This window comes from Pan troglodytes, chromosome 4 (assembly GCF_028858775.2).
Source record: "Pan troglodytes isolate AG18354 chromosome 4, NHGRI_mPanTro3-v2.0_pri, whole genome shotgun sequence".
Lineage (NCBI taxonomy): Eukaryota > Metazoa > Chordata > Mammalia > Primates > Hominidae > Pan > Pan troglodytes.
In genome coordinates, this window is record NC_072402.2 from 20,633,173 (window position 1) to 20,660,978 (window position 27,806).

At 36.2% G+C, this 27,806-nt stretch overlaps 1 protein-coding gene across 2 annotated transcripts in view; it reads left to right on the plus strand.

Moving 5' to 3' along the window:
• Nucleotides 1-27,019, plus strand: part of SKIC3 (SKI3 subunit of superkiller complex) — a 97,612-nt gene extending 70,593 nt beyond the window's left edge. For both annotated transcript variants that reach the window (XM_016952993.3, XM_063811106.1), the window contains 6 exons: nucleotides 6,042-6,163; nucleotides 8,247-8,405; nucleotides 12,438-12,590; nucleotides 20,986-21,116; nucleotides 22,908-23,031; nucleotides 26,232-27,019. In XM_016952993.3, coding sequence (XP_016808482.2) covers nucleotides 6,042-6,163; nucleotides 8,247-8,405; nucleotides 12,438-12,590; nucleotides 20,986-21,116; nucleotides 22,908-23,031; nucleotides 26,232-26,306 — 764 coding nt within the window. In that variant the 3' untranslated portion in view covers nucleotides 26,307-27,019. The remainder of the gene's footprint in view (nucleotides 1-6,041; nucleotides 6,164-8,246; nucleotides 8,406-12,437; nucleotides 12,591-20,985; nucleotides 21,117-22,907; nucleotides 23,032-26,231) is intronic.
• Nucleotides 27,020-27,806: the final 787 nt, after the last annotated feature.

A 27,806-nucleotide genomic window follows, 5' to 3' on the forward strand; every position in this document is an offset into this window, starting at 1 on the left:
TGATTTAATTCAGATTTCTTGAATGGTTAAATCCAGAATACAAACGGCTTCAGCATATGTTGTTATAAAAAATATATTCATTAGGCCAGGCATGGTGGCTCACGCCTGTAATCCCAGCACTTTGGGAGGCCGAGATGGGCAGATCACGAGGTCAGGAGATCGAGACCATCCTGGCTAACATGGTGAAACCCCGTCTCTACTAAAAAATACAAAAAATTAGCTGAGCGTGGTGGCAGGCACCTATAGTCCTAGCTACTCTGGAGGCTGAGGCAGGAGAATGGCATGAACCCGGGGGGCGGAGCTTGCAATGAGCCGAGATTGCGCCACTGCACTCCAGCCTGGGTGACAGAGTGAGACTCCGTCTCAAAAAAAAATATATATATATATAGATATATTTTTTAAGAATATATATATACATTATTTAATGAATATATATATTTAAATAATGTATGTATATATATTCATTAAAAATCCATAGTAAAATGTTTGTACAGAAGTGTGATAGGCATATGTATTTTCTCTTCCAGATAGCTTAAAAGCCCAATGGGTTCTGTTAGCTGAAATCTTTGTTTTGTAGCATTTACTTTGAGACTTTACCGGCATTTTAGGATAAAGGTGACCTGGAAAGAGTCCTTTACTGAAACCAGCATTGAAATTGTCCCATGATTCCTCCTGGGAATTTTGGTCAGAATAAGCTGTTAATCTAATCAGATTTAGTTAACATTGTTTCGTAAATCTATAAATTTCTTCACTGAAAAGTGACATAGATTAACCTACTTAAATTAATAAATAGATTAGCCTACTTTTGTCTTGGGACATTAGCTTTTCACTGAATTAATTTTAGGTTATTAATCATTTTTTAGTAAATGTTAAGCATCATTACTGCCTGTCTTTTGACTACTAGGGCAAATTAAGAAAAGTGAGTTTTTGTTTAATGGTATTAGATTATATAAGATTGAAATATTTTAATAAAATGAATTTATTAAGTGGTAATTCAGAAATACCTATAATATAGTTATTTTGAAACCATGCTCTTCAGATTAAAAGAAAGAACAATATACCTATTTTTATTTTTTATCCACATTGACAATCTCTTGTCTTTCATTGGTTATGTTTAGACTATAGGTGTTTGAAGTGATTGTTGATATAATTGGTTTACCATTTTCTATTTTTTACCATTTTCTATTTGGTAGAAATAGAAAATTTTACCATTTTCTATTTGTTGCCTTTGTTTTTTGTTTCCATTTTTGTCCACCTATTTTTCTGTGTTTTGTAGTTTTAATTGTGCATTTTATTTGATGCTATTTTCTCTTCTTTGTTAGCATGTCAGTTGTATTTCCTTTTCTACTTTTTTTTTTTTTTTTTTTTTACTGGTTGCCCTTTCTTACTGGTTGCAATATACATTTAGAATTAATCCAACTCCATTTTCAACTAACACTATACTGCTTTATGGATAGTGCAAGTCCTTATAGTAAAACAATCCTAATTATTGTCCTTTATGTCATTGCTCTTTTGCTTACACATAAGCATATGAGTCTGTATACATCCACATACACGTAAGCACACATAATCAAATACATTGTTGCTATCATTATTTTAGTTGTTTTTTTTTTTTAAGAGATGAGGTCTTGCTGTGTTGCCCAGACTGACCTCAAACTCCTGGGCTCAAGTAATACTCCTGCCTCAGCCTCCCAAATCATAGGTACAAGTCACTATGCCCAACTAATTTTTTTATTTTAGAAATGAGGTCTTGGCTGTGTTGCTCAGGCTGGTCTCAAACTCCTAGGCTCAAGCAGTCCTCCTGTTTTGGCCTCCTAAAGTATTGGGATTACAGGTGTGAGCCACCACATCCAGCCTATATGTGTTGTAATAGGTGAGACTAGTTTCTTGTATGCAGCATATGTTGGGTAATTTTTTTTAATCCATTCAGCTAATCCATATATTTTCAATGGAAAGTTTAATTCATTTACATTCAAGGTTATCATTGATGTGTGTTGCCTTATTTCTGTTGTTTAATTAGTTGATTTTTTTTTGGTATATTCTTTATTTCTTTCTCTCTTTATTGTGTGTTATTGTATTTTGGTGCTTTTCTGTAGTGGTACCATTTGTGTCCTTTCTCTTCCTCTTTTGTATGTTTGCTTTACCAGTGAGTTTTTACTTTTGTGTGTTTTCATGATGGTAAATGTTGTCTGTTCTCTTTTAGGTTTAGATTCCATTGAGCATTTCTTGTAGGACTGGTCTAGTGGTGATATTCAACTTTTACTTGTCTGGGAAAACTTTATTTTCCCCTCATTTATGAAGAATAAGTTTGCTGGGTATAGTGTCCTTGGCTGACAGTTTTTTTTCTTTTCAGCAGTTTGGATATATTATCTTATTCTCTACTGGCCTGTAAGATTTCTGCTGACAGATCTGCTGTTAGTCTGATGGATGTTCATTTATAAGTAGTATGCTTTTCTCTTTATGTTTTTAGTATTCTCTCTTTGTCTTTGACTTTTGATGGGTTACCTATAGTGTGCCATGGAGAACATCTTTTGGAATTGTAAATATTTGTGCATCTCTAAGCCTCCTCCTGTTTTCAGATGTCTAAATCTCTTGCTAGAATTGGGATATTTTCATCTATTATTTTGTTAAATAGTTTTTTTAAACAAAATAATTATGTTTTCTTTTTGCCTTCTAGGACACTGACAATTTAAATATTTGGGTGTTTTATGGTGTTCCATATGTCATGTAGGCTTTGCTTATTCTTTTACATTTTTGTCTCACTAGGTTATTTGAAAAGATCTGTCTTCAAGTTCTGAGGCTCTTCTGCTTGATCTAGTCTGTTGTTGAAGCTTTCAGATATATTTTGTATTTCATTTAATGAATTCTTCATTTCTAGAATTTCTGTTTGGTTATTTCTTATGATATCCATCTGTTTGGTAAATTTTTCATTAGTGTCCTAAATTGCTTTTTCTAATTTCTTTGTACTGGTTTTTAGTATTCTCTTGTATCTTACTGAGCTGCTTTATTATCAATATTTTGAATTTTTCCCCTAGGATTTCATAAATTTCTTTTTGATTGAGATCTGTTGCTGTAGAATTATTATGTTCCTTTGGAAGTGTCATATTTCCTTGCTTTTTCTTGTTTCCTTTGTCCTTACATTGATATATGCATATCTAGTCTAACAGTCACTTCCAATTTTGGAATTTTCTTTCGTAGGGGAGCACTTTTTCCTGAAGATGTATCCATGGTGTTGTTGGGGTAGGTCACTTTGGCTTTGATTCTGAATGTAGTCTCTGATTTCTTTGGCTGTAGACAGCATCAGTGATATTTGTGATTTCTTTGGTTTGTTAGGATGTACTTGTTAGTGGAGGCTTGGTGAAGTTATGGTGGGGCCTGGGATGCCAGATAGGCCAGTCTTTGGGTCCTAGTGGTGTCAGCAGTTGGCTAAGCTTGCCTGTCCTTCGATGCCAGAGCAATGTCCTGGTGTTAGTGGGTTTAGACAGGCCCATTCTTGTGCCTCTATTAGCTGGATTGCCCAGGTTCCAGGAATGGCAGCATTGGTGTATTAGGGTTCTCCTAGAGGGACAGAACTAATAGGAGATATATATATGGGGAGTTCATTAAGTATTAACTTACAGGATCACAAGGTCCCACAACAGGCTGTTTGCAAGCTGAGGAGCAAGGAGAGCCAGTCCCAGCCCCCACACTGAAGAACTTGAAGTCTGATGTTTGAGGGCAGGAAGCATCCAGCATGGGAGAAAGATGTAGGGTGGGAGGCTAGGCCGGTCTCGCTTTTTTGTGTTTTTCTGCCTGCTTTATATTTGCTGGAAGCTGATTAGATTGTGCCCACCAGATTAAGGGTGGATCTGCCTTCCTCAGCCCACTGACTCACATGTTATTCTCTTTTGGCAACACCCACACAGACACACCCAGGATTAATACTTTGTATCCTTCGGTCCAATCAAGTTGACACTCAGTAGTAACCATCACAATTCGGCTGGGTAGGTGGGTGTGTTCTTGAGTCCCTGGGCAGCACACGTGGTGTGGGTGATGGTAGTGGCAGTGGGACCAACCCTCTGGGACCCAAGCAGTCCACACTGGCATTGGTGGTGGCTGCAATGGACTGAGCACACCAGTCTCCAGGCCAACAATGTGATACATGTAAGTGAGTGCCAGCTGCGGTGTTAGCGGCAGATTGGATGGGCCCAACCTCAGACCCCAGAGGAGTGCTCAAATGCTAATGGTGGTGGTCTGAGCTGGGCAATCCCCAGGCCCCAGGAGGGTATGCTTGGGTACTCTGGGGAATGGAGCCAGGCCAGGTAGACTGTCCTTAGGCTCCCTGGTCGTGCATGTGGGCCCTGGCTGTGATAGGCAGGGGCAGAGTGATGCCGGGCTGCCAGCAAATGCTTTGTTGGGAGCAGCAGCTGCTGCACTGTGACCCTGCTACTGGGTAGGGTGGGGTTGCTTTCAGTGTGAGCAGCCATAGGGTTGCAGGCTTCAGTCATGCCTCAGCTCTGCTGTATTCCAATGCAGTGGTAGCTGCAGGGCAGTGGAATTTGTTCTCAGGGCACTTGAATATGCATGGCTGCTCCTTACCAGCAGCTCATGGTGGTTGACAGTGGCTCTCACCTCAGCTCCAGCAGCAGTGGCTGTGGGCAGGGAATATCTGTGGGGCTCCAGGACTGTGGAGATACAGGGGCTGTTGGGCTGCGTGGCAAGACACAGCCTGGTAGAGGGCTGGGCTCTCAAAATAGTGCCTCACTCTAGCTGCTTAGGACTCAGGGGTTTGTGGGACTCAGCGTGAGCTCCCACTTTGGACCAATGCCATTATTATGTACTCCCTATGTTAGTTTTAGGGCCTGCAAGGGTCACGAGGTTGTCTTATGGCTAGAATTATCAGAGTCCATAGTGGGAATGTAAACTGTTAGGGGTCTCTTTCCTATCCTTTCCCTGCATTCAGGAGCCTTTCTAGGCTCCCAGCTGATCCCAGCTGAGCAGACGACCTCACTCCCCTCTCCTTCCTTGCTTTTGGTGTTTCCTGTCACTTTTCTGTTGAGGTCCAGTGTGCTTTCTTAGATAATATATCTGAAGTGTGATTATCTACTTGCTATTTGGTTCCTTTCCATGGACGAGGCAAGCACCAAATGCATCTAATCAGCTATCTTGAATAGCTATCTTAAATTCACTTACTAGTGAATTTTACCAAATGTTTAAGGAAAAATAATACCCATACTACTCAAATTCTTTCAGAAAATCTAAGATAGTAACACTTCTGACATCTTCTATGAGGCTAGCATTACCCTAATACCCAAACCAGGCAAAGAACAACATTGCTTGTGAAGGTAGATGGAGAAATTCATAACAACACTTCACCAATTCAAATCCAGCAATACATAAAAATGATAATAATACCTTATGATCAATTATGGTTTATCCCAGGAATGCAAGGTTGATGTACCATTTGAAAATGAATGTAATTTGCCATATTAGCACCTGTGAAAGATGCCAAAGAGTTTATGCTATATGATTCCACTTATATGAAATTTGTGGAAATGTAAATTGGCCTATGTGACAGAAAACAGATTAGGAGCTGACTGGGGACAGGGGCTAAGGGAGGATGGAGTAGGTTGGGGACAAAAGTGGTTACAAAGGGACAAGAGGAAAATTTTGAAAATGCAAATATGTTCATTATCATGATTGTTGTTTCACTGATATACATGTCAAATATCATCAGATTTATAGTTTGAAAATGTGCAGCTTATTTTACATCAATTATATCACAGTAAATCTTTACATGTTTTCAGCAAATTATTTTATTGTTTCTTTAGAAGTCACAATTATATGAGGCTTTGAGTTATTTAGCCACAAATACTCCTGCCATGAAACTTTTCAGAAACCTGTCACTTGTCAGGATAGTCTATGGCACATGTGGCACATGTAACTTTGAAAAACTGTGTATGGATGATAAGTCTAACGGTAATTTTTTAGCAACCAGTTACTCCTCTAAGAACACATTATAAATTGCAGAAGAAAGTAACATTGACATTTTTTGTTTACAGTTAAAGACAAAAAATTCTTTGAAAATTACAACCAGTCTCTTGAAAAGTGGTCTCTCTCACAAGCTGTCACTGGTCTAATAGACACAGGAAGAATATCTGAAGCTGAAACTCTCTGCACAAAGGTATTTTGTGGAATGTGCATTGAAACTCATGGATTCTTATCTTACTGGGAAAATAACTTCAAAAATGGAATGTATGAGGCTAGATGCAGTGGCTCACTCCTGTATTCCTGGCACTTTGGGAGACTGAGATGGGAGGATCACTTGAGGCCACGAGTTTGAGACAAGCCTAGGCAACATAGCGAGAGGCTGTCTCTACAAAAAATTAAAAAATTAACCGGTCCTGGTGACACATGCCTGTAGTTCCTGCTACTCAAGAGGCTGAGGCAGTAGAATTGCTTGAGCCCAGGAATTTGAGGTTGCAGTGAGCCATGATCACACCACTACACTCCAGCCTGGGCAACAGAACGAGATCCTGTCTGGGAAAAAAAAAAAAGAGGAATGCGTGTTGTTTAAAGAGCAGGTAGTGGTGGTGATGACAATTATGATGATAACAACTAAAATTTATTGATTACTGTACTTGCCACAAACCAGTCACTGCATTTAGCATTTTGTATTTGAACTTCACAGCAATCTTATATATAGGTATTTATTATTATCCTCATTTTTACAGATGAGAAAAACTGAGACTTAAAGAGGATAAGTAATGTGCACAGGAGCTTACAATTAGGAATGGATAGAGTTGTGATTTGAACTCACATTTGTCTGACTCTAGGACTCAAGCTCTTATTATATAGGTCTTTAAAAAATTTTTTATTTGGGTGTCATTAGAGAGGCAGTATTTTCCTTTGATTTCTGATTGATTCCTTCTTAATGCTATATTTTCCAGTATCCCTTCAGTTTTCCAAAGTTCTGGATCACATAGAATGACTGTGGAGATTGTCAAGTGGGTGACTGGAATCTACTCAGTAGTCTGTTTTTACATGCCAGGATTGGAGGGCTCTATGCTTGCAGGCTCTGTGAATAAATGTGTATTACCTTGCCTAGAACATAGTAGGGGCTCAATAAATATTTACTGAAAGAATGAATTAGTTTCCAAAGCTCACTTAGAAATAATGTAATGGTTAAAGAGAGTTTTGAACATGACTTTTCCTGAAAACATCGTATTTCATAATTGCTTACCATGGAGGTTGTGTAATTTTTTTGGAAAGATCAGTATACATTTTACAGAGAAAGAAGAATGGACTTTTGAAGATTTCTTTGGTTCTTAAATTCTATGAAAAGCAGAGTGATACATTTTTTCTTTTGTTTAAGGAATTCCATCTAAGTTCAGGACAGGGTATTACACAGTAAGTGTTTACTAAGCATAAATTGACAGTTGCTATGTGCCCTCTGATAGAATAAGTGATGCCTAATGAACCTTTCCTTGTCGGTTTGTTGTTGCAATCTCTTACTTAGAAGAAAGCAATCAAATAAATTTTAGAAATACATTTAAGATCTAATGAATAAAAAATAGAAAAGTATGCTATTGAGGGACAAGCAATAAAGAAATATTTGAAACAATAGTGGGAGGACTTGTTTACAGAAATTCTTCATATATATAAAAATATATACACATACAGAGAATATAAGTATATACAATACATTTATGTATGTATGTAGGTAAGTATTTTAAGATATAAACAGTAGCTTAAGGAAATGGGGAAAATAGGTCATTTTTCTTACTTGCAGTACTTGAAAAGGCTGTGCCTAGAAGAAAGACATGTAGAGTGAATACCTTTGTTAAGAGGTTAAGAAAGAAAAAAATGTATGCCTCTTTTCTTCTTACATAGTATAGTTTATTCCAGTATGGAATAGTGATAGCATTCCCACTTAATTTTATATTTATATTTTCTTAGTTCAACTATTTACTTACATTTAGAACCTAAATTTTTCAGGATATCACTTAAGAGTAAACTAAGTCAAAGGGAAATACATGTAGACTACAGTAATAGCATTACTGATTTTAAAGGTTATTTAAATGTAAAGTTTGATATTTACAGGCTGTTTATTGTTTTGTTTATTTAATTTTTGCAGTTGTTTTCTCTTTAATAAGAAAAGGTATAAACCTTCAGAATTTTATTTTCCCGACTTGGAGAATAATGCCTTTTACTTTTAACACTTAAGAACCTATTTGATATATTCCTCTTTGGGATTTGATTTCTAGAATTTAAAAAGTAACCCTGATCAGCCAGCCGTTATCTTACTTTTGAGACAAGTTCAGTGTAAACCACTCTTGGAGTCACAAAAGCCACTCCCAGATGCTGTACTTGAAGAACTACAAAAAACAGTCATGTCCAACTCAACCTCTTTTCCAGCTTGGCAGGTAAGTTTTCTCCTTTCTTACTTGAGTCTTCAATTAAAACACTTCATAATATTAGTTAATGTCAGAGCTATGCTCCATTTTTATTTGGCTTGCTGTCACTCTCACCATGTTATCTCTCAGTTTCAAGATCTAAAAGATATTGTGGTTAGAGGAACTAAGGAAGTTTAATACTAGTTTCGGATCTGCTACAATGATGATTTAAAGCTTTTTAAGTTATTGATTCTAAATTTTCTGACTTTAAAACAGTGATGAAAATACTGTCTTTTATATGGGTTGATATGTTATAGACATTTTATAATAAGGGTATCATAATGGTGTTTAACTCTGCTTTTAGAGGAGATATGTATAGTTTCTCCCTAGCTACTTTACAGATAACCTGTATTTAGTGCTTTTAGAAATAATTATTTTCAGGATTGATGCATAAATCAACAGATCATCTGCTCTTTCAGGTGGCTCTGGTTATCCACAGTGACAAATGCACAATGATCACTGTGTGCTTTGTTCTTATTGATATTAAAATACAAGGAAGCACATAATTATTTTATAAAATTTATTATATTTCCTCTGTGCCCCAGAGAAAGTATCAAAAGGGCTTTTTGATATATATTTATAGACGCTTATTATCTTACTATAATTTGTTTTTTATTCTGATCTTTTATTATATCAGCTTTTTTATATCCCTGCTTTAGATAATTTGAAAAAATTATCTGGCATAAAATTACTGGATTATGAAAACTAAGCCTCCCTTTTACTGTAATTCTTTTTTCCCCTTTCTTAGAGTAAGTTTTCTGTATGAGATTTAGGATTTAAGATCAACATCTAGTTGACCTCAGAACATCTAGCTGACCTTAGATACTTAATCAACAACTAGATGTTGTTGATTTCATATTCATTATCAAAGGGAGAAATACATTGTCAAACTAAAAGGGAAAAATTGAAGGATAAATTATGTCATAAGTGTATTAGTCTATTTTCACACTGCTGATAAAGACACTCGAGACTGGGCAATTTACAGAAGAAAGAGGTTTAATGGACTTACAGTTCTCTGTGGCTGGGGAGGCCTTACAATCATGATGGAAGGAGGAAGGCACGTCTCACATGGTGGCAGACAAGAGAGAGAGCTTGTGCAGGGAAACTCCCCTTTATAAAACTATCAGATCTTGTGAGACTTATTCGCTATCATGAGAACAGCACAGGAAAGACCTCCCCTCATGATTCAATTACCTTCTACCAGATCCCTCCCATAACACATGAGAATTCAAGATGAGATTTGGGTGGGGACACAGCCAAACCATATCAGTAAGTAAAGTCTTAAGAGACTGCATGTGTGTGTGTATGTGTGTGTTTTCTTTTATATTATGATATAATTCACAAGGAATAAAGTGTAAAAATCTTAAAAGTACTACTCTATGTATGACATACCTGTTTAACACCTCCCATATCAAGATACAGAACAGTTCTAGCAACCCAACTGCTTCCCCTAGGCCTCTGTCAGTTGATCTTCTTGCTTGACTCCCCCCACCCCAAAACAAGGAAATCCTCTATTCTGACTTCTATTTAGTTTTTCCTGTTTTTGAACTTCATATCAATGGAGTAGTACTCTTTTGTATCTGGTTACTTTCACTCAACAGGATGTCTGTGAGATTCATTTGGTGGTTTCATGTAGCCATAATTTTTTTCATTTCATTTTATGAACATACAATAATATTTATTCATTTTATTGTTGATGGGCATTTGGGTGTTTCCAGGTTTTGTCTAGCATGAATAATGCTGCTGTGACCATTCTTGGTAATGCTTTTTGGTGGGACATAGGGTATATGTATGGTTAATTTAGTAGATCCTGCCAAAGAGTTATCTAAAATGGTTATACCAGTTTACACTTGCACCAGCAGTGCATGAGCATTCCAGGTGCTGATATTGCTAGATTGTTGTGTTTTTCCCCCATTTTGGTGAATATGTAGGTAATAATATATTGTAGTGATTTTAACTTGTGTTTACCTGATATCTAATGACATCAAACAACTTTTCGTATGCTTATTGAGCCTTTGGATATCCTCTGTGTAAAGTGCTTTGCATAATTTTTAATGGACTTTTCATTTTTTACTTACTGAATTATTGGAATTTATTATATTTCCTGAATCTGAGCACATTTTTTGATATTTTTATTGAAAATATTTTCTTACACCTATGGCTGCCTTTATTAATGTTATTTTTTGATGAATAGTTCTTAATTCTAATGAAGTCTGATTATGGTTAATGCTTTATTGGGATATTCTATTTAAGAACTTTTTGCTTACTCTAGGTTCATGAAGTTTTTTTAAATATTTTGTTTTAGAAATTTTATTGTTTTACTTTTCATGTTTAGGTCTATAATTTATCCTGAATTAATCTTTGTGAATATTGCAGGAGTTAAGGTTTATTTTTACCCGTAATTAACATAGTACCAATCTTTGAAAAGACTATTCAGTCCCCATTGAATTACAGTGATGCCTTTGTCATAAATCAGCTGTGTATATATGGGTCTTCAGGCCTCCTTATTTTCCATTGGTCTATTTTTTAATCTTTTGTTTTTTATTCTTGAGTATAGCTTTATAATTAGTCTGAATATGTGGTAACATTAAAACCTCCAACTTTTTGTTCTCCTTCAAGTTTGTCTTAGGTCTTTTGCATTTCCAAATGCAGTAGTCCTACCTTATCTGCAGGGGAGATGTCCCAACACCCTTAGTAGATGCCTGAAACCGCAAATAGTAATGAACTATACACACACACACACACACACACACACACACACACACAATGTTTTTTCCTATACATACATATATACCTATGATAAAGTTTAATTTATAAATTAGGCACAATAAGAGATTAACAACAATAACTAATAATAAAAGTTATAGCACTATATTATAATAAAAGTTATATGAATGTGGTCTCCCTCTTTCTCTCAGAGTATTTTATTGTGTTGTACCACAGGTAACTGAAACCACAGTTAAGGAGAGGGTCTACTGTAAATTGTTAATTCTCACCCAACAAAGCTCTGCTGGGATCTTAATTGAGATTGTTTAGAATCTACAGTTTAATTTGGGGACAATTGACAAAGTAATACTCTACTGAATATTTTCTGTCCACAAATGTGGTATATTCCTCTATTTAATTTAGTTTGAAATTTCTCACAGCATTGTTTTGCAATTTTCAACCTAGAGGTCTTTTATACTTTTGTGTTAAATTTATTCTAGGTATTTGGTATTTTTTGTTGTTGTTCTATTGTGTGTGTGTGTTTAAATCATCTCCAAACATTTGAAAATTCAGTTGATTTTTATACGTTGACTTTCCAGCACCTTGCTAAATTCACTTATTCTTTGAAAGGTTTTGGATTTTGTATATAGTTATGCCCCTTTTACTTTTTTCTTCCCAATATTTACATATTAAGGTTTTTTGTTGATTTGTTTGTTTTGCTTTATTGTACTGTCTGGAACCTTTAATACAATGTCAAAAGTGGTGATAAGTAAACATTCTTGTCTTCTTCTTACCTCAGGTAGAAAGCATTGACTATTTCATTACTAAATATGGTGTTTGCTATAGGTTTTTATAAATATCCTTATCAGATTAAGAAGATTCTACTTTGAATATGCTAAGAGAGTTTTTTCTTAAAAAATAATGGGTCTTGAATTTTATTAAAACTTTTTTAATGGCATCTATTAATCTTTTTCTTTATTCTGTTAATGTGGTAGATTACATTGATTTTCATATATTAAGCCAACTTTGCATTCTTAGAATAAGCCCTAGTTGATCATTATATATTATTGTTTTTATATATTGCTGGAGTCAATTTGCTAATAGGCAGCTGTTGTTAAAAGAATTGGCAATATGACAGCCCTTTTTTGACCTGTAATTGTTTTTTGGGCACAGAACTTACCAATAACTAAAAACATTTTTACTACGACAAAGTTTATTGAATTTGTTGGAAGTAGGGGTAACAGACTGCATAGTGAACTAAAATCCTTTGCCTCCTTCTCCTTTTTTGTTTCTTAGTGGCTGGCACATGTGTATCAGTCCCAAGGAATGATGAGAGCTGCAGAGATGTGTTACAGAAAGAGTCTACAAGTGGCATCCCAACAGGGCAGTTGGAGTGGGAAGCTCTCAAGTCTGTTGAAACTAGCACTACTTGCATTAAAAGTCTGTATGGTAAGATCATGTTATAATTATGATCATGAAAAATTGATTTTTTATCTTTCTTTGACGTGAAGGCTTTTTACATAGTAATATTCAATTGAAGTCCTGTTGTTTCATTGTCTTCTAGTGTGGCTTCTTGATACACTTTGTATTTTGGGTTTGTGATGGACATAGAGCAACATAAATCTATAGACTACAGCAGAATATTGTCGATGTTTGGGGAAAAAAGATTACAGTTTTAAAAGTTGAATTATATTAGGATATACATTTTTGTTTCTTGGTGAAACAAATTGTATTAGAAGTAAATTTAACTACTCAACTGTGACAAAAATGTTAATAGTGAACATTTCAGTCATTCTCATTTCAATTCAACATTCTCTAAGAGGGATTTCTAGTAACTTATGACCTAACAAGCTATTTTCTGATACCAATTTACGTATATGAATCTGAAAGTTTTACGTGCTGGTAGGGAAAATTTGTCAAGATACATGTTTAAGTGGGAGTGAGGGCAAACTGCAGAACAGGATGTATGATATAATTCTAATGGAGTGTTCATATATGTGGTATGAATTTTTAAGAATGTATATCTCTAAATACACCATGTGTGTTTGTGCATATGCTTAAAGCACAAAGATATAATTATATGGAAACATATATAAGAAATATAATGGCAGTTATTTGGAGAAGGAGACTGGGGGTTTTAAAGGATGGTAGAGGAGAATTTTTCATTTTATATCTTTTGATAGTGTTTGGATTTTTTTGTCGTTTCCTTATTATTTTGTAATTAAAAGTTAAATTGTTATTCTTTTGGTTTTACATGGTTAGAAGAAATTATCCTAGACAGCCCCAAAGTAACTCTTGTTTTTACCATAGTAATCCATGAGAATGTTAGTTATTCACTTTAACTAGGCATTTGACAATGAAATGTAGAATTAGGCCTTTTTTTTGCTTTGGTGCCATTACTGTAGAGCACATTTAAGAGATTCTTATGTCAGGGGCTATTTCTGTTCATTTTTGCTTCCTTGCTATGTCAGTCTGCCTTGTGCATAGGGGGTTCTCTATAAATGGTTTTGAGTGAATGGACAAATAATAATAATGTGGCCAACTAATTGTAGTTCACTATTTTGTTTTGTTTGCCCCATATTTGTATATAACAAAGGTCTTTATGGCCTTGGTAACTGGTGAGCCACAGAAGTTGCACATAGTACCTATAACATGCCCTTCAATTTGTGAACTGGAGAAGTAGACACTCTTTTAGCGTAACTTATTAGTTGTTACTTTTCAGTATTATTTATTGATTTTTGTTAATGCTGGGAAATTAAATCTGACCTGGAATAGAACAAATTAATAATAGTTTTAACAATAGCAAACTATAGCACTTAGTCTGTGCTAGGTTCTGTTATAAGTGCTTTATTCTTATTAACTTATTTAATAATCACAATAACCCTATTTGACAGATGAAGAAATTAGCTTGCAGTTCAGTAATACCCATGTATACCTGTCCCCCCAAATCCCCCACCCCACCTTTACCTGTACTACACCACCGAAGTATTTTCTCTAAGAGCCCATGTTCTGGTTCTGCCATTTACTACCTGTGAAACCTTTAGCCAGTTAAACTGTTTAAAGCCCTTAGTAGTGGAGATCAGAATATCTATTTTACCTTCTTGTGGCATTGTTTGAATAATGAAGGAATGTTTACACATGCCTTTGTAAACCTTAAAGTGCTATCAATCCAATTTGTTCTTGAAAAAACATTTGACATCCAATAATTATAAAGGAATAAAAGGTATGCCATATTTCTATGGTAAACAGCCGGCAGTATGGGGAGGATGGATATATTAAAATAAGACATTTATAAAAGTCTTTATTTGAAAGTTTTATTATATGTGATAATATGTGATCTGGATGTAAAATTGACAAGTTGGCTAAGATACTAGATAATCAGATTCCAAAGTGAGATATCAGATCAAGATAGATTGCTGTAGCATATAGAATCCTCCAGTATAACCTGAACTCAGCCTTGAGCCATGGGACATTCCAGTGCCCCCAGGGCTGCGGCATTCAACTCAGGAGTACAGAGCTGAGATCTGTGGCTGGCACTTGAGTTGGGGAGGAGCCCCTACCCTCAAGAGCTAAGAGGGGTGCGATGCATGGGTTACTGGGCAAGGACAAGAGTGGGGCATGCCTCCCTTTGCAGGGCCAGTCCAGAAAAGTTTTGGCATATCTCCCTGTCATAGTCCCTGCACAAGGGGACCCCGCAACCCAAATCACCTAACAAAAGTAATGTGGGCATGGAGTGAATGATCAGAGGGGGCTTCCCCTAAGGCCCTGGAGCAGAGCTGGTGAGGGGGTCCTTTCTATCCTGTCCCCGCCATCACCACTGAAGAGCATGCCTATGAATGTGAAGAAGTACAGAAGAGCCATATGGCTAAGTGTTAGCCTAGTTACCCACTGTTACTCTTCTGCACTATCTATCTACTGGATTGCAGCCCAAACTACAACACCAAAAATTATCTTGCTAATGTATACGCCTGTGAAACCAAGTGCAAGAATTCACCTTCACATAAAGATCCTGTACAGAGCCCTGGCTCTTTGGAAGCATCCAGAAATAAGCCAACTGACTGTACTCAATTTATACCACAGTTAAAGGAACACCAACTGTATTTGTCTGTTGCATTGCTATAAAGAAATACCTGAGATAGGGTCATTTATAAACAGAAGAGTTTTAATTGGCTCATAGTTCCACAGGCTGTACAGTAACCATAGCGGCTTCTGCTTCTGGGGAGACCTCAGGAAACTTACAATCATGGTGGAAGGCAAAGGGGAAGCAGGCACATCTTACATGGTCAGAGCAGGAGCAAGAGAGAGAGGGGAGATGTACCACAAACTTTTGAAAACCAGATCTCTTGAGAACTCACTCAGTGTATAGTACCAAGGGGGAATGGTGCTAAACCATTCATGAGAACTCCGCCTCCATGATCCAATCACCTCCCACCAGGCCCCACTTCCAACATTGGGGATTACAGTTCAACGTGAGATTTGGGCTGGGACACAGATCCAAGCCATATCACCAACCTTCCCAGATGAGAAAGAATCAGCACAAGAACTCTGGCAATTCAAGCAGCCAGATTGTCCCTGTACCTCCAAATGTAGCCTACTGGTTCCCCAGCAATGGTCCTTAACCAATCTGAAGTGACTGAAATGGCAGACATAGAATTCAGAATCTGGATGGCAAGGAAGCTTGTCAAGATTTGGGGGAAAGTTGTAACCCAATCCAAGGAATCCAGTAAAATAATCCAAGAGCTGAAATGTGAAATAGTCATCCTAAGAAAGAACCAAACTGCACTTCCAGAGCTGAAAAATTCACTACAAGAATTTCATAATACAATTGGAAGCGTTAAAAGAAGAATACATCAAGCTGAGGAAAGAATTTCAGAGCTCACAAAGTGGTTCTTTTAATCAATTCAGTCAGACAAAAATAATGAAAAGCGAATGTTTTAAAATGAACAAAACCTCTGAGAAATATGGGATTATGTAAAGAGACCAAATCTACAACTCATTGGCATTCCTGAGAGAGGATGAGCAACTTGGAAAATGTATATTAGTCCACAAAAATTTTCCTAAATTTGCTAAAGAGGTTGACATAGAAATCCAAGAAATACAGAAAACCCCAGCTATGTACTGTACAAGAAGATCATCCCCAGGGCACATAGCATGAGATTTACCAAGGTCAATGCAAAAGAAGAAGAAGTCTTAAAGGCAGCTAGAGAGGAGGGTCAAATTACATACAGAGGAATCCCATCAGGCTAGCAGCAGACCTCTCTGCAGAAATGTTATGAGCTAGAAGCAGAAGAGTTTGGCACCTATTTTCAGCATCCTTTTTTTCTTTTTTCTTTTCTTTATTTTCTTGTTTTGAAGCATCCTTAATGAAAAGAAATTCTGACCAAGAATTTCATATCCCACGAAACTAAACTAAATAAGTGAAGGGCAAGCAAATACTGAGGGAATTCATTGGTACTAGTACAAAAACAGACACATCGACCAATGGAATAGAATAGAAAACTCAGAAATAAAGCTGTACACCTACAACCATCTGATCTTTGACAAGGCTGACAAAAAGAAGCAATGGAGAAAGGACTCCCCTATTCAATAAATTGCATTGGGTCAACTGGCTAGTCATTTGCAGAAGAATGAAATTAGACCCTTACCTTTCAGCATATATACACACTAACTCAAGATGGATTAAAGATTTAAATGCAAGACCTCAAACTATTAAAATTCTAAAAGAAAACCGAGGAAATACCTTTTTTGACATCAGCCTTGGCAAAGAATTTTTTGGCTAAGCCTCCAAAAGCAGTTGCAAGAAAAACAAAAACTGACAAGTGGGACCTAATTAAAGAGCTTCTGCACAGCAAAAGAAACTATGTACAGAGTAAACAGACAACCTACAGTATAGGAAATAAATATTCACAAACTATGCATCTGACAAAGGTCTAATATCCAGAATCAATAAGGAACGTAAATCAGCAAGCAAGAAACATAACCCCATTAACAAACAGTTAAAGGACATTAACAAACACTTCTCAAAAGAAGACATATAAGTGGCCAACAAACATATGAAAAAATGCTCATCCCTATTAATCATCAGAGAAATGCAAATAAAAACCACGCTGAAACACCATTTCACACCAGTCAGAATGGCTATTGTTAAAAAGTCAAAAAATAACAGGCTGGATGTGGTGGCTTATGCCTGTAATCCCAGCACTTTGGGAGGCCAAAGCGGGTGGATCACTTGAGCCCAGGAGTTCAAGACCAGCCTGGACAACTTGGCAAAACCCCATCTCTACAGAAAAAATTAGCCAGGCGTAGTGGCATGCACCTGTAGTCCCAGCTACTCGGGAGGCTGAAGTGGGAGAATCACCTGAGCTTGGGAGGTTGGGACTGCAGTGAGCTGAGATCTTGCCTTCTCACTCTCTCCTGGGCCACAGAGCTTGAGACCCTGTCTCAAACAACAAACAATAACAACAGAAATAACAGGTGCTGGTGAAGCTTCAGAGAAAAGGGAATGCTTAAATGCTTATATACTGTTGCTGGAGATGTAAATTAGTTCAGCCACTGTGGAAAGCAGTTTGTAGATATCTCAACTTAAAGCTACCATTTGACCCAGCAATCCTATTACTGAGTATACACTCAAAGGAAAATAGATCATCATACCATGAAGACACATGCATTCATGTGTTTATCACCGCACTATTCACAATGCAGAGACATGGAATCAACCTCGGTGCCATATGGTGGATTAGATAAAGAAAATGTGGTACATATACACCATGGAAATACTATACAGCCATAAAAAAAAAGAACGAAATCATGTCCCTTGCAGCAACATGGATGGAACTGAAGGCCATAATTCTAAGTGAATTAACACAGGGACAGAAAATCAAATACTGCATGTTCTCACTTGTAAGTGGGAGCTAAACATTGAGCACACGTGAACATAAACATGGGAACAACAGACACTGTGGACCACTGAGGGTGAAGGAGTGGGACAGGGATTGATAAACTACCTGTTGGGTATTATGCTCCCTAACTGGGTGCAATATACCCATGGAGCAAACCTGCACGTGTATCCTCTGTATCTGAAGTTAAACTTAAAAAAAAAAAAAAAAAAAGGCATCAGGAGAGTGGAGTTAGAGAAGGATTTGTGAAGACATTTCTTTGGAGAGGGCTGTTGCCTCACCCATTTTCCCCCTGGCATGTTTCTACAGACAGATACACACAAAGTTGAGGAAGGGGGTCCTATCAGAGAGAGGGAGGCTTCAATCTGTGTCCTCCGGGGTCCTGGAAGCATGTGTCTAGAAGCATATAAACAGGTATCTAACATGTTTCAGAGACGGTGGCACTCAGTCTTAGGTGTTAGGACAGAGAAGAGGAGAGTTGCTAGCGTTTTAGAAAGTGATCCCATGTTTCTGGGAGAGAATGGTCAACAGTAGATTAATCCCAAGGGTAGGCGGGAGTATCTCCTTGTGCTATAGGGAGGAAGGAATGAAGGAGAGTTGCTACAGACAGAATTAGCAACACTCTCAGAGTTTGTTAGATCCAGAAATGAGCAATGCCAGTGGTGAGAGTGGGTTGGTGTAGGAGTTATCCTAGATCCTGTTCACTAAGGCCACCTAGAGGGATGATGGGATGTCAGCAGAAAGGAATCTGAAGTTTCCACATTGCTAGAGGATGTGGAGAGAGTGAGAAGAATAGAATACATTTGCTAGATTAGTGGAACTGCAGATGAGCAGGGCTGGCTTCATGGGCTTGCAGCCTCTGCAGTTACACAGGGCATCATACTTGATTTAATGTTCTGTAGTTGCTATCTTGAAACTCTTCGTAATTTTTAAACAAAGGGCCCTACACTTTATTTTGCACTGGGCCCCACAGCTTATGTTGCTGGGCCTGCAGATGAGAGACTACCCATGAAGTTGGGAGTCTCTGCTAAAGCCAGGTTGAGAAAAAGAGCTTTAAGTATCTGTCAACCCTGGAGAGCTTGGCACCACCTTACAATGGCACCAGTTAAATGCAAATTTCCAGTATTTCAGTAGGGTCCTGAAGCTGCAATTAGCCACAGGAGTTGGGAGTACTAGGGAAAAGGAACCAGCCACCCGCTACTGCCTGTAACCATACTCTAGCCTGGGAGCTGAGGGGAATTGGGGCGGGGCAGGGAAGTATGTGCAAATATTACTTTTCAGCAAAGACTGAAGTGTTGAAAAAAAAAAGAGGACATTCTAATTGAGACTGTATTTGTGGATGAATGTAAGAAAAATGGAATAAGACTCATGGGGCCTAATGTAATTTACATCCAGGGACACAGAAAAAGTATCTCTCAAATAAATGTTGAACAGGTAGTGGGAAAAGAAAACAGAAGTGCATTCTGATCACTTTGTTTAATATGCCAGGTATATATAGTAACTTTCTCCTTATAAAGTCATCTTTGGGCTAACTTTACAGAGTGTTTTATATGATTTCATAGAATTTAGAGAGTATATTATTAAAAGCATCCAGTGAGAGTTTTATGTTACTGGTTTTTAATAAGATGTTAAGAATAATTGTATTAGAATGTGCTTCGCCTTACTTTCTTTGTCAGATGTACCCAAAGTAGCCACTATTTATAGAAGATGCATCATAACCACTATTGTCTATTTTCACATTCATTATAGCTTCCTCTTACTTGATTATACAAATTGCTATTGCCTATACTGCACTCAGAGATAATTGCTCTAATTTTTGTTATATAATTTAGTGTTTGAAATAGACTATATATATTGACTCACTATATTGACTTTATTAAAATACATATTTTAGATACTTGTGGTTATGAAATCTTTGTCAAAATTTGAGATTTTTTTAAATGAAACTTTTTAATGCATTTTTTTCTCTTTACATAATTCAGTAAAGTGTTCATCACTTTAGTTTGTTACTGTTTCTTCAGAAATACTTACCTTTGTTATTTCTGAGTCAGTACCTAATATGAGAATAAAGCTTGTAACCCAAGTAATATATAGATACATTAATATCTTAGCCATAAAGTAAAATTGTTAAAAAGTTTTTAGTACTGATTACTTTGATTTAATACTTTTATCTCTGATCTGTTTTGTACTTTTTTATATTGGGAGTTTATTAAAATACTTTATTTCAGCCTTTCCTCTCTCCTTAGATGATTTTTGAAATGTAGAACTCTATATTTATCACTACCAGTTAAAGAATCAATTATGTTAAATTTAGTTTTGTATATTTGGTAGACACAAGACTGATAGATTTTATTCACCTATGTAGTATAATAGTGCATTTTCTTTAAACGAATATTTTAGTGTTTTTTAAATATCTCCTCTTTGAAAACCTCCTTTATCCCAGTCTACGCCATTTTGTAGCTCCTTTAGAGCAGGGATCAGATCTTAAATCTCTTTGTAGTAATTATACTCTTTGTATTATTTATATGGTGACTTGCTCAAATAGGTACTCTATAAGAATTGAATTGTTGGCCGGGCGCGGTGGCTCACGCCTGTAATCCCAGCACTTTGGGAGGCCAAGGCGGGCGGATCACGAGGTCAGGAGATCGAGACCATCCTGGCTAACATGGTGAAACCCCATCTCTACTAAAAATACAAAAAAATTAGCTGGGCATGGTGGCGGGCGCCTGTAGTCCCAGCTACTCCGGAGGCTGAGGCAGGAGAATGGCGGGAACCTGGGAGGCGGAGCTTGCAGTGAGCCGAGATCGCGCCACTGCACTCCAGGCTGGGTGACAGAGCGAGACTCCATCTCAAAAAAAAAAAAAAAAAAAAAAAAAGGAATTGAATTGCATACTTTTCAAATAAATATGCCAAATCTTTGAGTTAATATTTGTCTTATATTTTTATAGGCTAACATTTCCAATGATCACTGGCCATCTTTGGTTCAAGAGGCTACAACTGAGGCCTTGAAGCTTTGCTTTTGTCCACTGGCTGTTCTTTTACAAGCTTTGTTACAATTCAAACGCAAAATGGGGGCAAGGTATGAAGAATCTTCATCTTTTTCTTATTAAATGCTTCTTCACTTTAAATCTTTCTAGGAAATAATCAAGGGAAGATTATAAACTTTAAAGTTTGTAACAGACCGATTTAACAAACTTTGGGGGGTATTTATATATCTGTATCTACTTTGGAAGAACTGGTTCCAGAAATCCAGTAAGGGAGAAACAAAGCCTTATATTTGTTTAAAAAGGCAATTTGATACATATTTATAGGGCATGAGGGGTTTGGCATGATAGCATTTCCAGTGAAGAAGGTCTTGGAGTTTTTGTTCTTCACTGTGTTAGGAGGCACCAACAGTGTGATGTGGGTTCTAGAAACAAACAAAACCAAAAGACCCCAATACAAGGCTACATTATCAGTTCTTGCTATTGTAATAAGCTATGAAAAAAGTAATAAATATTGAAAAGGCAGAGACATGTTGTTTATAAATGATGTGGTTTCCTATCTAGAAAATCCGAAAGCTGCTCTGATTAAAATACAAAAATTCTATAGCAATGTTTATGTTGGAAGAAGTGTACTTAAATTTGAAGAAAATTATTTAAAGATCATATGGGTAAAAAATACAGGCAAGAATACTTTAATATTTTGAAAATATCTTGTTCTAATATATACTACATATAATACAAAGCATCTGTAAGTAAAGCAGTGATTGAGGAGCAAACATCACTGGAACAGAATAGGTATGGTAGAAATGGAGGTTAGTACATACAAATATGTAGCAAAAGACACATCACAAAATAGGGATGGTGGAAGATTAAGACCATATGGCTGATTAGCAACTCCAGCACTATTTATTAACATTTATTTATTTGGGGCCATTTTTATGTGTGACTAATTTCACTAAGAAATGTTTTAGGCTATAATTTAAACTTCCTAATGAACTACTTCTGCTCATGCTCAGTGTTGGTAACTTAGAGAGTACTATCTCCCCTTCACCCCCTACCCCAATAATCTTTGTTAACACCTCCCATAATTTTTATCGTCTTCAAAACGTAGCCCAAATAAAAATGCAGTCTAAGAAAAATAACAACGTGCTTACTATGTGATCCCTCTGCAAAAGCATCTTCAAGACAAGTTATTTAGTTCCTGCTTCAAACTAATTGCTGCTTAGAAGATCTTTCTGTTTAGCAGTTCTGAATATACTAATGGTTTATGTTGTTTTTAGCAGTACAGAAGTTTTGGAGTCATAGATGTTAGTAAATTAGGAAAGAAAAATTAGAACACAGCTGTAAATCAGCCTGTTATTACATGGGTTTACATTATCATACACATCCTTGAAAACATATGCTAAAAGCCTGATATGATATACATAGTCTGTAATGTAGACGTTGAATATTTCTTGTTCCACTCTTTATCACCCTTGCATTATTTAGTGACTTATTTAGTTTCTGCCTACTTTTCAAAAAGATTGGAGGTAGAGCACTCAAAGTAGATTATAAAATAGCGACTGTCTCTCTATTCTCTTTGGAATGAGAATAACTTGGAATAATTTACTTCTCTGCCATATGGGAATAATAACTACCTACCTAATAAGGTTGTGAACATTAAATACAGCCATATGTATAAACATTTAGCATGGTACCTAGTGCATGATAAACACTCAATAGATATTAACCATTATTACCTTTATTGTTATCTGAATTAAAAAATCATAATCAGACACCACATCTGCAAAAATATGAGAAAGATAATGTGTGTGTGAGATTAGTATGGGAAATATCTTATGGTAATTTGCATGCTTTGGACTAAATGTAAATTTTTTTTTTCCCAGAGAGACACGGCGTCTTTTGGAAAGAGTGGTATATCAGCCTGGGTATCCCAAATCTATTGCGTCAACTGCACGTTGGTACCTACTGAGACACTTATATGCCAAAGATGACTATGAGCTTATTGATGTAAGGCATTGATTTTATTTAAAATGTTTGAGGCACTGATTTTACTTAAAATGTTTTATCTTTGATCTAAGGGTTTTTGTTCAAAGTTATTGTTCAAAGTTACTTCACTTTTATGATTGAATTTTTAAAAACTGAGTGTGTAATTTTTTGGCTAATAAAAGACTACAATGTCTACTGTTACATCTGTTGAAAATGAGAAATATTTGTGCACATGGTTTAAAGGTTAAATATACAGTTTGTATCTTACCATGGGTTAGTTATGACATTCTCCTTTCGATATTAGAACATCAAAAGCTGAGGCTCTTTGGCATAAATAACAGAACTGTTAAAAACCTGTGTTTAAAAAAAGTTTAATGTTGATTTAACCTGTATATGTACAAGATGCCTTTATATGGGGAAACTATACAGGTTGAGCATCCCTAATCTAAAAATCCAAAGTCTGAAATGCTCCAAAATCTGACACTTTTTGAGTACCAACAACCTTGGGGTCGTGATCAGTTGTGAAGCATGTTGTAAGTAATTAGATACTAACCAGAGGTGACAAATGGTTTTACTTTTTTATTTTCAGTAATAAAATATAACAGATTCATGGATATTTTTATATATCTCTCTATTAATGCATTCCTATAAGCTTTTTTAAGTGAAAGAGAAGGGTAGAATTTTAAGGAGCTTGTCTAATTGCAGGACTTTATCTTTGAACCAATGAGAACATCACAAGTTTAAAAGTCATCCATTAAATGTACTGAGGTTTGTAAAAAGTTGCGAACTGCTGACCTAAAGCCCTTACCTAGTGAAGTTTATAACAATACAAATATATGACCATCTAAACCCAACCTAAAGCAGTATCAAAAATCAACATTTTCTTTCCCTTTTTTGGCCAGAAGGGAACGACTTAACTACACTTTCTTTCATATTATTTATTTACCGTTGTTATTTCTTTATAAATTGATGGATAAAATATTTTGTCCAGTTTTTTATAAACATTGGATTATTTTATAGTAAGGAAGCAAAGAAAAAGCCGTAAGAATGAAGCAATGAATCAAGACTTTTTCCCAAAGCGACATTTGTTTAAAACTATAGTTATTCATTCCTTTTCTTTTTTAAAGAAAGGACTCTAAAGAAGTTGAAGGTTTTAACTGTATGTAAGCAAGAAGCAAGGCTAAGTAAAAATGGCCAGCTGGTAAACCAAAGGAGAGAATGTCCATGCATGAATTGTCACTGGTCTTGTATTAACATCACAATGATTATACTATTTTTGCCTGCCTATATTTCTCTTTTCCTGAAACCAGGATATGATATACCCCTTATAGTCTTTTTACCCCAGAGTTTCTCATCTTCAGAGATCTCAACTCAACCTACTGAGATTGTGGAATGCACAATTTTTTCTTAGGTGTGGGTTGAGGGTGGGTACTGTCCTGTGCAATGTTGGATGTTTGGCAGCATCCTTGGTCTGCTAGGTGTTAGTTGTATTTTTGCAGCCATTGCAGTGGAGGCAAATAGGCAGATAGGATGGAGTTAGAAGTAACAGAATCCTAATGGAATGTTCGTATTATCTTTAAAAAAAATGGTTTGCCTTATTCTTGCCTTTACTATAAAATACATGTGATAGTTTCTACTCTACTTCTCATGGTATGGCTCTGGCATCTAAATATATAAATATATATGTATCCAAAATTATTTTGAATAATGTAGAGAATATACAAATGTATTGGGTTAAAATTTTCATAGCTTTAGCCAACAATTTTAAAAACACAATGAAAATCACTGAAAAGCTTTTTCGGTACCTACAGCATTTTGAAATACTGTTTGCCTTTTGGTGAAACGTAAAAGCTGAAAGAAATAGTAAAGAAAACAATGCTTGGAGAAAGGCATTGTAATCAACATATTCCAAATCAAAAAGGTGGAACATATATGAATGTTGGGAGACAGTTCGCCATGGATCTCTTGCATTTCTAAATATCCTGTGAGCAGGAGGCCTGATTACTCTTTGTTCTAGTCTATCTTTTCAAAGATATTCGTAGAGTGAACATCCTTGGAAGACAGAGATAGTATCTCCCTCCAGAACAAAGGGTAGATATTCCTGTCCGTTATAAAAGATTAAGCATCCTAGGCTTAGGGTTCCCTTCTTGTAATGCAACCGACTGCATATGTGGGAAACTATATCAGTCCATCCACGTCACAGGCTGAGAGGACAAGAAGAACAGAGGCAAATATGTTGATGCTCATGCTGTTTGCCATACCTTGAATAATGAAGACTTTTCTCTGTGACCTAAAAATCCTGTATCTTCTGGCAGTATCTATGGAACTGTGGCAGGCTAACTTGTTAGCTTCCAAATAGAGCAGAATCTCAGACCCTTCACAGTGCTTGACAATGAACAACCAAAAAATGTTTTAGTATAAAGGATCAGCTGAAATTGAATCTTCTAGTTTGTGAAATAGGTAAAATCGTGGAAAAGTTATTGATAAAGCCTAGAACCTATAGCCTAGATCCTGAGCTGTGGTTTCAAAGAGGAGCAATTTCATTTGAACAGTTCTATGCATAAAGTAGTCTTTTTGAGTAAGGGTTTAGAGGTGACAGTATTATTAACAAAGCCAACAAACAAAACCTTTAATTTTATGCAGTGCTAATAACGATAGCAATCAGGCTGGGCGCAGTGCCTCACGCCTGTAATCCCAGTACTTTGGGAGACCAAGGCCAGCAGATTACTTGAGGTCAGAAGTTTGAGACCAGCCTCTGGCCAACATGGTGAAACCCCATCTCTACTAAAAATACAAAAATTAGCCAGGTGTGGTGGTGGGCGCCTGTAATCCCAGCTGCTTGGAAGGCTGAGGTGGGAGAATCTCTCAAACCCAGGAGGTGGAGGTTGCAGTGAGCCGCCAAGATCAGACGATTACACTCCAGCCTGGGTGACAGAGCGAGACTCCGTCTAAAAAAAAAAAAAAAAAAAAGCAATCAGAATGTTGGCATCTCTACTAATTTGAATATTTGAATGAATTGTGCATCTCTCTGATGTTAGCTTCGTTTAAACAATTTATATCTGCAAAAGTGACTGAAAGATTGCACAGAGTCACTTTTCCTAATGTAGTTTGATGTTGCCTTTTCAAGACTGCCGCCCTTGGATTACTTGGCTTCAATGAATCAAAATATAGATATTGTTAATAAACAAAATACTAACGTTCCTGTATGTGATTTCCCATAGGTGCTGGTAAACAATGCCAAAACTCATGGAGATACAAGAGCATTGGAACTGAATCAGAGATTGTCCTCACAATAACATTGGATTATTTTATAGTAAGGAAGCAAAGAAAAAGCTGTAAGAATGAAGCAATGAATCAAGACTTCTACCCAAAGCAACATTTTTTTAAACTATATTTATTCCTTTTCTAAAGGAATCTAGAGAAGTTGAAGTTTTTAAGTTAGGAATGCAATTTTCTGTTAACTCCAAACCTGATTTTAATCTGAAAAAAAAAAAATTTAATTTGGGAAAACCAGAATGAAAGGAAAACCATTATTGCCTTGGTTGCTTAACATTATTTGTAAACCATTATTTTCTGCATCTTGCATGGTGCACAATAGAATATCTTTTACTGTAATCCCTTACAATAAAGCCTTAATAGCCATTTTCTATGTAATATGCAAAAGTAGATTAGCACAATGCACAATTTTCTTTTGTTAAAAATCAAACTCAAAGATTTAATTCCTCCTATGAATTCTAAAGTTCGGCAAACCAACTCATCATAAAATCCAAATAATCTTGTAACCTATTTATCTAGTGATTCATCTCCGATTCTGTTGAAAAAGCATAATATAAATGTTGATGAGTCTAGACTCTAATGGGTATGTTTATATAATTCCAAACACTCAGGTGTGTGAATGCATTTAAAAACATTAATGGAAAATAATGCTGATAATATTTAATTGATCATGCAATTCCTTCAATTATGATGGAAAGACTTGAACTTTCTGAAATAAAACAAAAATACAGCATCTTGTTTTCTTTATAGTGTCAATATCAGACATAATTTCTAAATTTCAAATTTTAAAACTTGAAAGCACAGTTATCTATTTTTTTAAGCTCTTTACATATTTGAAAAAACTGTCACTTTGGATTTGTGGTTTTAAAAATATTTTCAGACACTTACATATTTATTGTACAGAAAATATGTGGTTACGTGATTTATGTATGTGGCTTTTCTAAACCAGCAGCATCAGGATGTTACTTTTTAAGATAATATAAATTGATAATATCCTATAGTTAAGTTGTACTTCAGAGGTTAATAATTGAACTGAATTTTCATCTGGTGTTTCCCAAATCTGGCTGAACATTATAATCATTCATACCTATGCAATCAGAATCTTTAAGGATGGGGACAGGCCTAGGACTCTGCATTTTAAAGGTATGCCGAAGAAATCCTAATGTTTATTCAGATTTTCAAACTACTATATTACTCCAATGATGATTCTTCCCTTTATTTCTTCAGCAAGGTTCAACACGTGCCATTCTCTGCTCATTTCTTCCTTATCTTCATAGCTGTCAAACTGATTCAGTAATTTTAACAACCTGGTCCACAGACTTAGCCACAGATGCACTTCAAAAGGCTGCCTGCATAGCCCTCATCTCCATGCCATTTCCTCAGGAAAACACTTCAGCTTTTTCTTCCAGAATGGGTTGGCTCCATCTACCTAAATGCTTTGTATTCAGGTTCTTGCCCTCCATCTGTTTTCTGGAGCGTCATTTGCTTCACAAGATTACCCTTTGCTTCGGGACCATAAT